At 40.8% G+C, this 12,210-nt stretch overlaps 1 protein-coding gene across 2 annotated transcripts in view; it reads left to right on the top strand.

Annotated features, from left to right (window-relative positions):
- The first annotated feature begins 7,691 nt into the window (after positions 1–7,691).
- GTF2A1L (general transcription factor IIA subunit 1 like) overlaps positions 7,692–12,210 on the top strand; it is a 51,963-nt gene continuing 47,444 nt past the window's right edge. Inside the window, exons 1-3 of one of the 2 annotated variants that reach the window (XM_021701138.1) lie at positions 7,692–7,721; positions 10,263–10,364; positions 10,759–10,882. In XM_021701138.1, coding sequence (XP_021556813.1) covers positions 7,701–7,721; positions 10,263–10,364; positions 10,759–10,882 — 247 coding nt within the window. In that variant the 5' untranslated portion in view covers positions 7,692–7,700. The remainder of the gene's footprint in view (positions 7,722–10,262; positions 10,365–10,758; positions 10,883–12,210) is intronic. The other variant, XM_021701139.1, reaches the window with a different exon arrangement.

The following is a 12,210-nucleotide window of genomic DNA, read 5'->3' as shown; positions in this document are numbered from 1 at the left end:
GAGAGAGCACAAGTGGGGGGTGGGCGGGGAGAGGGAGAAACAGACTCTCTGCTGAGCTCGGAGCCCAACATAGGGCTCGATCCCAGGACCACGAGATCATGACCTGAGCCAAAGGCAGACGCTTAACCGACTGACCACCCAGGCGTCCCTTCAGTCACTTCCTATTTTCATCCCAGCCCCAGGCAACTGCTAATCTAATTTCAGTCTCTGTAGATTTGCTTTTTCTGGACATTTCACATAAATAGATTTGAACAATATAAGTTTTTTGTCTCTGGCTTCTTTAACTTAGTGTCACGTTTTTGAGGCTTATCGATATTGTGTATCTATGTTCATACAGGTTCATGCACATTCAGTGCTTCATTCCTTTTTATTGTCAAATAGTATTCCATTGTATGGCTATACCACATTTCATCTTCCTATTTCTCATTTGATGGGCATTGGGGTTTTCCCCACTTTTTTGCAATTATCAACAGTGCTGCTCTGAACATTCATGTATCAGTGTTTGTGTGGACATGTTTTCATTTCTCTAGAGTATGAGTGGAATGGCTGGGTCATGTGGTAAATTTATATTTAACTTTTCAAGAAACTGCCAAGCTGTTTTCCAAAGTAGCTGCACCATTTACACTTCTTCACGTTCTTGCCAACGCTAGTCTGTGCCTTTTTCTGTTTCTTCCCTCTGTTTTTTATTTCTCTTTTCTTTTCCTGCCTTCCTGTTGGTTACTTGTGCATTTTTTGTTTTAGAATTCCATTTTGATTTGTCTATAGTATTTTTGAATGTATTTCTTTGTGTAGCTTTTGTTAGTGGTTGCTCTGGGTATTATATTATACATACATAACTTATCCGTCAACATTTTTCCAGTTCCAGTGAATTGAAGAAAACTTATCTTCCTCTATCCTCCTCCATTGATAATAGAATTTGAGAACAATATGAGGCAATGTTATAATTTTTGCCTCAACTGTCAAACACACTCAAAAAGCCCAGAGAAGGAAGTCTATTACATTTTTTTTTTTAAAGATTTTATTTATTTATTTGACAGAGACACAGCGAGAGAGGGAACACAAGCAGGGGGAGTGGGAGAGGGAGAAGCAGGCTCCCCGCAGAGCAGGGAGCCCGATGCGGGACTCGATCCCAGGACCCTGGGATCACGACCCGAGCCGAAGGCAGTCGCCCAACCAACTGAGCCACCCAGGTGCCCGGAAGTCTATTACATTTAACCATTTTTACTTTTCTTTCTTTTTCTTCCTCCCTCCCTCCCTCCTTTCTTTTCTTCCTTTCTTTCTTTCTTCTTTTTCTTTCTTTCTTTCTCTCTCTTCCTTCCCTCCTTCCTTCCTTATATTCTTCCTTTCATCATTTCCTTTCTATTTTAAGAACTTCCTTTAACCATTCTTTTAGGGTAGTTTTGCTGGTGATAAATAATCTTAGTTTCTTTTCATTTGAGAATATTTTGATTTTTTCTTTTTTCTCTGAATGATGTTATCACTGCATTTGGGATAGTGAGTTAACAGTTCTTTCAGCCCACTTTCTTCTGGCCTTTATGATTCCTGACCAGAAAGACACTTATATTTCAATTTGTCTGTTTTTCTCTTTGTTGTTAAAATTGGGCTATTGTTCTATTTTCAAGTTCATTGATCCTTTCCTTTGTCCTCTCCATTCTGCTGCTGAGTCTTGGATTGGTTTCCTAGGACTGCCATAACAGACTCCTATGAATTGAGAAACTTGAAATAACAGGAATGAATTGTCCTAGTTTGAAGTTTAGCTAGAAGTTTGAAATCAGGGTGTTGACAGAGCCATACTCCCTCTGAAACCTGTATGGGAGAATTTCTTCCTTGCTTTTTCTAGCTTCTGGTGTTTGCTGACAATCTTTGGTGTTCCTAGTTTATAGGTGCATCCCTCCACTATCGGCCTCGGTTGTCATGTGACTGTTTTCTTTCTGTGTGTCTTTGTCCTTCTCTTAAAAGGATATCTCTTAAAGGATCTTAAGCCATCTGCAATGACTCTATTTCCAAATAAGGTCACATTCTGAGTTACTGGGGTTTGGACTTCCACATACCTTTTTGGGAGATATAATTAACCCATAATAAGCCCATCCATAGAATTTTTAATTTTGGTTATTCTATTTTTTGGTCATAAAATTTCTGTTTGGTTCTTCTTTATATCTTCTATTTCTTTGTGGAGACTTTCCATGTTTTCGTTTTGTGAAATTCATTTCATTTCATTTCAAAGTGGTCATTAAATTGCTTGCTTAATTGCCCATCAAAACAGTTTTAGGGGGCGCCTGGGTGGCTCAGACGGTTAAGCGTCTGCCTTCGGCTCAGGTCATGATCCCAGGGTCCTGGGATCGAGTCCCGCATCGGGCTCCCTGCTCCTTGGGAGCCTGCTTCTCCCTCTGCTTCTCTCTCTCTCTCTCTCTGTCTCTCATGAATAAATAAATAAAATCTTAAAAAAAAAAAAAAACAGTTTTAGGAAGACTGCTTTAAAATCCTTGTCAGAAAATTCCAACACCTTAGTCATCTCTATGTTGGTGTCTCCTGATTGTCTTTTCTCATTCAAGTTGAGATTTTCCTGGTTCTTGGTAAGACAGATGATTTTCAGTTGCTTGCTGGACATTTTGGTTATTATGAGACCGAATCTTCTTTAAATTTGTTTTGGCAGGTCTCCTAGGACACCGGGTCAGTGGGGGAAGGTGAGAGTGCCACCTTGCTACTGCCAGGTGGAGGGGAAGGGCCTGGTCTCCTCTCAGCCTCTGTGGACACCCCAGGGGAGGGAGGAGCTCTCATTACTGTTGGGTCAGGGAGAAGCTCAGGCCCCCCCCCCGGCTACCACTGACATCACCCTGGCTGAGACAGGGAGCGGTGCCTTGCTGCTCCTTCTCACCGGGCCTCCACGGGTGCTGCGAGGGGCAGGTCCCACTGTTGCCAACAGAACCTTCTCTGACACAACCCCAGTGGGTGATGGGGATGTTCCATTGTAGCAGGGTGGCCTGCAAGTCCCAGTGTCCCATGGGGTCTCCAGTGACATTGTGGGAATGGCTGTACCTCATTACCTGTGGGCAAGAGTGGAAGTCTAAACTTCCTTTGCCTTCGCTGACAGGGGTGGGGTGGAGCCAATCTTGTGTGTTTGACTGCAGTGTTGTTTAGGAATTTTCTGTCTTGTTGCCCCTTTCCTGGTCCTTTGGCTAGAAAGAGAAGGGTCTTGTGCTTTTTTTTTCTGTGACCTTTGGTATTTCTGGTTTGCTTACTTCACCAGCACCCAGTTTAGGATACATGAGGCAAAAAGAAAGCCAGGGAATTCACTACTGTGCCATTCTCTGGGTTGTAAAGTCCCTAACTGGGCTGGGCCCTTCTCTCTACCATTCAGGGTCTTCTTATGTTTGTTTTATATATAAAATCCAGAGGGTTTTTTTTTTTTAGCTATATTTAGCAGGAGGAATAGGAAGAAGTATGTCTACTCCATGTTTTCCCTGCCTCTCCTGATATTTGAAGCACCTAAGGAAACAATATAGAATATTCAAGATGCTGCCATTTACCTCTTATAAAATGAGACAAATTAGGTAAGAAGAAAAGTACAGTTATTGTGGGAACAAAGCTAGTTTGTTCTAACCAAATCATAGCCTTAAGCTCAGCTTTATTCGTCTTTACTTCTATCTTCTCTAAGTAGAAATTTAGGTTGGAAAATTCACTGGAGACAATGGATATTATCCTTGCTAATATTTCATGTTCATGTATGATTATACACATTGTGATTTAAAGAATGAAAATGGAATCATTTGTTAGCTAGGAAATTACTGAATCCTTATCAGACCCTGATGAGAATGTTGAAAAAGTAGCCATGGGGAAAATTGTGTTTGAAGTCATCCTCCACACTTTCAGTGAGTTAATTATAATCACTAATTTTCATACGTACATAATGTATACATCTCTTTAATAGTAAAATATTTTGAAAGAGGCAGTAATGTGATCATTAAGAGTGTTCCACCAGGGGATAAGGTCACCAGTTGGCCATAGCATTGTGAAACAGTCATTTTAACTGAAATCCTGTTGGAGTGGGAAGGGGGAATTCATCATGGAGAAGCAATATCTGATGTTCAAATAATGTAAGTTGATTTTGGATTACAAAATGGAAAATGTTACAAAAGTACAGAATGTAAATAAATCAGAACTACCAACATTGTAACCATTTCAAAGTTACAAGGTGAGGCAGAGATTATCTGCATTTTCATTTCCTGGAAGATGTGAAGGATGAAACAGGCAGAGAAACACAATACTGCTGAGTTCAGTGCAGTGGTTGCAAAATGTTCAGAAACTAATTATGAATATTTGCTCCCTCAAGCCTTATAATTCATAGACTAACTTATATTTTTCATTATGGATTAAATATATAATTTAGAGTCTGTACAGTTACTGAAATGCCCTGAATTTGACTGTAGAATTTAATATGTAAAAGGTAATGGTAGTATCACTGAGACCTCCAGGCAAAAATAATGAGAATATACAGAATACAAAGAAATTAATCCAATTATTAGATTTGTTTAAATGTCGCAAAACTGGTGTGTGTTATAAATGAAATATTATGTATTATAGTCTGTAAACAAAGCACGGGAAAATGAAAATCTGGGGCACCTGGGTGGCTCAGTTGGTTAAGCGACTGCCTTCAGCTCAGGTCATGATCCTGGAGTCCCAGGATCGAGTACCGCATCGGGCTCCCTGCTCGGCAGGGAGTCTGCTTCTCCCTCTGACCCTCCCCCCTCTCATGCTCTCTCTCTCTCAAATAAATAAATAAAATCTTTAAAAAAAAAATGAAAATCTGATGCTCTGAATTGTGATGGGCAGCTAGGGAAGAGCTTTGTGCTTTGCTGCAGGTGTAATTTCAAAGAACTGAGTGCTCAAGGAAGGACCAAGGCCTCAGCATTCCTTTTTTATTTTCTATTTACTAACATAAAAAATAGTCACTGAAGATTGCCTCACTGAAGCTTGGGGATCTTGAAATTTCAATTTTAGTATCAAAAGTGTTTTGTGTATGCAACACACTGCCCTGATGGGCTTGAAAAATTGACGAAAGAAATATGACCATCACATGACTATAAGAGTTTGCTTGTTTGATGATAACCTGGGATCAATGCCACCAAATATCAGTCTTTAAAGATTCTTTTACATACTTTTCAAATGCTTTTATGATTGATGAGGGTATTCAAAAAACTTTAAACGCTGAGATTACAATGAGGGAAAACTAAACCTTTGCTAGTCACAATCCAGTCAGACAATGGGTCCTGTATTAGTTATCTCATGCTGTGTAACAAATTATCCCCAAATTTAAGCTTAAATTGGCATGCATTTATTATCTCACACAGTTTCTCAGGATTGACAATCATGAAATGCCTAGAGGGTGGTTCTAGTTTAGGGTCTCTCAAAGGAATGCAGCCGAGCTGTCAGTTGGGGCTGCAGTAAATAATCTGATCACCCAAAGGGGGAAGGATCGATTTCCAAGGTTACTCGTGTAGTTGTCTACAGACTTCTGATCTTTGCTGGCCATGGGCTTGAGTCTCAGTGCCTTGTCACACAGGCCTCTCCACACGCTACCTGAGTGCCCGAGTGTCCTCACAACATGACCTCTGTTGTCTCCCAAAGTGAGTGATCTGAAGGAATCTCAAGGAAGAAAGCCACAGTCAGTTTTAACCTCATTTAAGAGTGATACATCATCACTTCTGCTTTATTCTATTGGCCATCCAGACAAACCATAGTACAATGTGGGAGGGGACAACACAAGGTTGTGAATGCCAGGAGGTGAGGATCATTGAGGGCCATCTTGGATGGTGGCAACCACAGGTCCAGAGCAGACTTACAACTTGGATTCACCTAGATTTCACCTAGAGGTTAAAGTATACCTCCTCTAAAAGCCATTGTTTATTATTGGGGAAAAATTACATCTGAGTCTACTGGTGACCATCCAGACAGACAACAAGGGGCAAATGGAAAGCTGCTGACATTTCTCTGCCAAAGTTACATAACCTCTCTGTGCCCTGAGTCTACTAAGTATACAAAAGCATTAACAATTCAACTCTAAGTCACACTTTTTATGGGGACTAAGGGCCAAATTTAGTTTCAAAAATATGTATGATCTATAGTATAGCCTTGAGAAAGGTAAAATATATGAAGAAGTAATATAAAAACAATGCACTGTTAGGTGATTACCAATCATATGCATGTAAGAATAAGGTCTTAAAACTTGACTATGAAAAGTTGGAAAACAAGAGACCTTTCAGGTTTCTTATTTCTCAGCTTGAATAATTTAATTGGATTTTATAATATCAGTAGAAATCAATGACTGCTTTTAGCTTTTCTATTTTGGGTGACAGATAAGTCATTTCTTTGAATACTTCTGGTAGTAAACTGCCAGGTAGAGGTACAATCATTAAAAGTTACTGTATAAAATTCTTGGCATTTTGTAAAGGAAATCTCAGATGGTTTTTAATTTCAGAGTCTACTAAAGGGTTTCATATAAATCAGCTGCTTGAAACTCACAAATCATAAGGTACCTGACCCAGGCAAAGCAAATACAGAGTGGTAGGGCATAAAGAGCTCTAATGAATTTATACATACAAATAAATAAACAGCCAATTTTAAACTTAATATGATTTTTAAATCATTAAATAACCTAGCCATCTGGTTAAGTCAGGACCTATCTGCAGACTAGAAAGGCTATTTAAAAGGCAGAGTAGTGACAATAGATGACTTTTTCTTAAGACTCCACATTATCTATGCTTAGATTTACTCTTAGTCCTAGTCAAGGTATGCTCCTAAATGCTCTACCTTTCAGGGGGGAAGGGAATTATTGCAGGTCAAGAGATGGTGATTTTTACCTGAGGAGGAAAAGGAGTCTGGGTAGTGCCTGGTGCTGACTTTATTTTAGCAGTCGTTCTCCACCTAAGCTGCATAACAGAATCAGAGTCTCTGCGGCGAGACTCAGGTGCCAAATGTTTATTAAACTCTCCAGGTGATTTCACTGGAAGGCCAAAGCTGAGAATCTTTGTCTTGGGACAGTGAAACTCATTTCAGCGACCATCAGAATCATCTGGAGAGCATGCTGAAATTACAGAAGGCTGGTCCCCATCCCTAGAGCTTCTGATTAGGTAGGTCTGGGGTTGGCCCAATAATTTGCATTTTTAACAGGTTCCCAGATGATGCTGATTTGCTGTCCTACACTTTGAGAATCCATCACAGACGAGTTTGGCTTTTGTTATATTTTTACTGGAGTTCAGCTGTGCGCGGGGCGTAGTGGGAGGGGAGAAAATTGGTAGAAGGAGAGGACAGAAGCGGCTAGTCTCCCCACTTCCCTGGCCCAACCCCCCTCCAAGCTGAAGGTGAACTGGAATCTACCACTGCATCGCGTCCCCCCTATTTTCTCAGTCTTTACTTTACAGACTGAGGAAATAAAGTTTCCTCAGGGATCCGTTGAACGGTCCAAAGCTGTTTAGATTGCACTTAATCAGCCCAGTTCAGCTGGCTTCTTTGCTCATGCACACCAACCTCTTCCCTCTCTCCAGGGAACCCTGCTCGGCCCACTAGCTTTCTCTCCTCCCCTGCCCCGCCCCCAGCGTCCCTGCGTAGTTGCGCAGGCAACGTGCAAGGCGTTCAAAGCGAGCGGCGAGGAGGCCTCGGTCGGGCACCGCGTGTCGCGCAGGCGCGAGGGGAGAGCCGCTGTCATGGCCGGCGTCAACCCCGTGGTAAGGAGGACCAGCCCGGCCCCTAGGCCTGTGCTCTGTGTGGAGGGAGGGCTGGTCCAGGTGTCACGGCAACCCAGTCCTGCACACACATTTGCCCCTCCTGGCCCTTCGCAGCCTTTCGGAAACCCTCGCCTTAGTGGCCCCGGCTGTTCTCCGCGTTGGAGGAAGCCGATGAGGACCAGTAGTAGCTCAGCGGGAAGTTGGGATCCGCCCGCTGGGGGAACCACGGCCTCCTCCTCCGCGCGGTCCTCACCGCACTGAGGTTGTCTGGCAGAGGTGGTTAGAGCTGAAGCTCACGTTAACCCTCCCAGTTTCTTGTATGTTTAGAAAATTCCCGAGTTCAGTTGTACTCCCACTGTAATTCTTACTTTCGGTATGGCCTTTGTTGATAGGGAGCTGTATTATTTACCTGAAGTAACAAGTGATGTGATACTTCGTGTGACCCCACGCATGTTTTTTGAGTTCTCTCCTACCCCCATTTCCCCATCCTGAATGCCTAAGTATACAACTGGAATTAAACACAAACCTTGATCTCCCACCCTTACAGTGAGAATTGACAGGCTAAAATGGCACTTGTGAAACGCTCTATCAATTTTAAAAAGCTGAATTAAAGAGAAAAACGAGGAGTCACCTTTATTTTCAGTTCACCTGAACCAACTTCATATTTGGTGAAAGGCAGTGGGCTTGTCCGGGTCTGTTATTTTATGGGTTCCATGTGCACATCTGCAGCATAAAAGGGTCCATTTTTAGAGACACGTTATTTCAATGTGTATCCATTTTTTGATAATGTATTTTAAGATATGTAAAATACTCAGGCTTGATTTTACCCTGTGTACCATTTTATCTGATGGTGAACTTTACGGAGGGCTGTGTGTGTTTTCTTTTAAAAAAGAAGAGGTTAAGATGAACTTCCTGGACTATACATAGTTCTAATGAAGGTAACAGGGAAAGGGTATAAAGTCTAACCTTAGTTCCAGAAGAGGAAGTATGTTCAATACCTATTTTGCTTTTGAAAAATTGTGTTCTAATGGTTTATTTTTGACAGCTTCTTTTATACTCAGGGTGGATCTTAAGGAAGTTTTTAGCCCTAGGAGTTTTTTCCTCTTGCTGTAAATGTGATCCAGCTAGCTTGGATGAACACTGAAGTAGCACTTTAGTATGCCTTTATCAGGGTAAACTGAGAAGAAGCAACTAATCTAGGGCACTTAATCTTAATGGATAGGCCTGTGAATAACGTGTTACTGATTGGCCTATTCAGAAGCTTACCCGGGATCTTTAGAGGGATTAGTTTTAAGCCTAACTACTCTTGGTGTGAGCAGGAGTATTTAGAGTGTTTACTGGGTAGTATGAAAGAGCAGTCCTAGAATGCCACAGTTTTTATTGCCAAATCTTGTGGAAGGGTATGGTTCATTGATGTTCTGTTTATGTTCTGTTAGGAATCCATTTTGGTGCAGTAGTACTTTTGCTTGACAGTGGTTCACAATAGTTTTTGGACTACCTGTATTTTGGAAGGGGGATAGTCTTTGGTTACTCTATTGTAAGTGCTTGTCTCAATCTTATGGCTTGCAACTTAGTCCCATATGTGGAAGTAATATAGTGAACTCTAAAAACTCCTTTGGCCTCTGAGAAAAAAGTAAGTTGAAGACAGTAGGTTTGTTTCCACCTGCCTTAAATGAATTTATTCTAAGCGAAATAAGTCAATCAGAGAAAGACAATTATCATATGATCTCACTCATGTGGAATTTATGAAACAAAACAGAGGATCAGAGGGGAAGAGAGGAAAAAATAAAACAAATGAAACCAGAGAGGGAGACAAACCAGAAGAGACTTGTAATCATAGGAAACAAACTGAGGGTTGCTGGAGGGGAGGGGTGGGGGATGGGGTAACTGGATGATGGACATTAAGGAGGGCATGTGATGTAATAAGCACTGGGTGTGATACGCAACTGATGAATCACTGACCTCTACCTCTGAAACTGGTAATACATTATATGTTAGTTAGTTGAATTTAAATAAAAAAATAAAAGGAGGGGGAAGTTAAATTCTTTCTTTTTTTTTTTTTAAAGATTTTATTTATTTATTTGACACAGAGAGAGACAGCGAGAGAGGGAACACAAGCAGGGGGAGTGGGAGAGGGAGAAGCAGGCTCCCTGCTGAGCAGGGAGCCCGATGTGGGGCTGATGCAGGGCTCGATCCCAGGACCCTGGGATCAGGACCTGAGCCAAAGGCAGACGCCCAATGACTGAGCCACCCAGGCATCCCGGAAGGTTAAATTCTGACAGAAAAACCAAGTAACTGTAACCTACCATCTTGATGAATTATTATCTCATATTTGATTGTAGTTCTGTAAGTCAGCCTTGTAGATAGCCTGAGACTATGGGTCAGAATTTATGGACAGCTGAGACTATACTGGAAGTAGATTGCACTTAGTAAAAATCCTTATGGTGGTTTTTCTTTAAACCATAAGAAAGTATACACTGTATGTACACTGAATACATTCAAGCTTGAGAGTTTAAAGTGTTAACAATTGCTTTTTTGTAGCCTAAACTCTACAAATCTGTAATTGAAGATGTAATTGAAGGAGTGCGGGATCTATTTGCTGAAGAAGGTATAGAGGAACAAGTTTTAAAAGACTTGAAGCAGGTTTGTAGACAATACAAGTTGCCCTTTCTTTTTTTTTTTTTTAATTTTTTTTAAATTTTATTTATTTTTGAGAGAGAGAGAATGACAGAGAGAATGAGAGGGGTGAGGGCCAGAGGGAGAAGCAGACTCCCCGCTGAGCAGGGAGCCCGATGTGGGACTCGATCCCAGGACTCCAGGATCATGACCTGAGCCGAAGGCAGTCGCCTAACCAACTGAGCCACCCAGGCGCCCCATCCCTTTCTGTTTTCTTAAAAAACTGATAAATTACAGTTTTAACCCCTTAATTATAGTTTAATGTTTACCCATTCATTGTGCCATCAGCTGACATTTTATTATAGTTAAAGACATAGATATCCCATTTTTTTTTTTTTAACAAACTTTTTCTCCTCCACAGCTCTGGGAAACAAAGGTTTTGCAGTCTAAAGCAACGGAGGACTTCTTCAGAAATAGCGTCCATTCACCTGTGTTCACCCTTCAGTTGCCAAACAGCTTGCACCAAACATTGCAGTCATCAACAGGTTGGATATAGCTAGTAAATTAGTACTATTGTGGTCTTCAGAACAAATTCTCATTTGTGGTGGCTTTATATTAGACAGGGTAATGTTCTTAAGGTGAGAGGGCTTGGACCTCAAAACCATTACTATTAAATGAACACAGAATAAGCCATCATCCCATAATTATTGGTGACAAAATTAGGTTATTCAAGCTAGCTTTTCAAAATATTAAAGTCCACAAGGATGACCAAGTGTTACTTCAGAGGAACAAGTTACATTGTTTGTGCTATTGGGAGTACCCACTAGTTATTTCAGAGAATTTGACTGGGTTGAGTCAAGGAGTAACCCAGCCACCGTTGCTGAAAAAGCAGAGGGAAAGATGGGTGGTTGCATGCTTGTGCATTCTTTATCTTTCTCTTGCTTGTTGTATATATTATAAATCTATTATTGTATTGGAAGCAAAATGGAGAGTTAACAAGAATATGGAGATTATTCAGGCTACTTCGTGGTTTGGATATTATATAATGATGGCTAGAAATTAACCCTGCGTACTTTTCATTTCTTGGACTTGAAACTTCTGCTTTTGAGGGAAATAATTTTCCATATTATGTGTATCAATTTAAACTGGAAAAAAGTGGCTAAGAAAAAAAAATACTGTGCTATCTTTCTAGCGTTTATTCCTTCTTTTCTGATTCTTACAATTTTTATGCTATCCTAATGTGTGTGTGTGTGTGTGTGTGTGTGTATATGTATGTCTACATCCAGCACACACACACATAGGTTTTATTTGGTTTCGTTGAAGTAGATTAATGTCTGCCAGAAGTGAGGGTAGATTTTGGATTGGATTGTCAGTAATAACTAGACTGTTCATTGCACACTTGGGAAAATTCAAAGGAAAATCACATGGGCCAAGGTGAAGAGAAAATAGTAAGGAGGCTAGTATCTTGTTTATTACAAAAGAAGAGAATTTAAGTGTGGCTGCAATTATAACTTAAAAAAAGAAATAAGTTAACAATGAATATTGAATTACCAGACTTAACTTTTATCTAATGTTAACGCTTATAAAGTATAACTTTGCTCTATAAGAATTAGCCACAGCAGTTTTAATTACTAAGTTGACACACTGAAACATTTTACATCAGTTTCTAGAGTTTTGGTTATGCTTTTTTTTTTTTTTTTTAAAGATTTTATTTATTTTAGAGAGAGAGAGAGAGAAACAGCATGAGAGGGGATAGGGTCAGAGGGAGAAGCAGGCTCCCCGCCGAGCCGGGAGCCCAATGCGGGACTCGATCCCAGGACTCTAGGATCATGACCCGAGCCGAAGGCAGTCGCTTAACCAACTGAGCCACCCA

Source organism: Neomonachus schauinslandi, chromosome 10 (assembly GCF_002201575.2).
Source record: "Neomonachus schauinslandi chromosome 10, ASM220157v2, whole genome shotgun sequence".
NCBI lineage: Eukaryota > Metazoa > Chordata > Mammalia > Carnivora > Phocidae > Neomonachus > Neomonachus schauinslandi.
The sequence above is the reverse complement of the archived record's forward strand: the minus strand, read 5'-3'. Positions and strand labels throughout refer to the sequence as shown.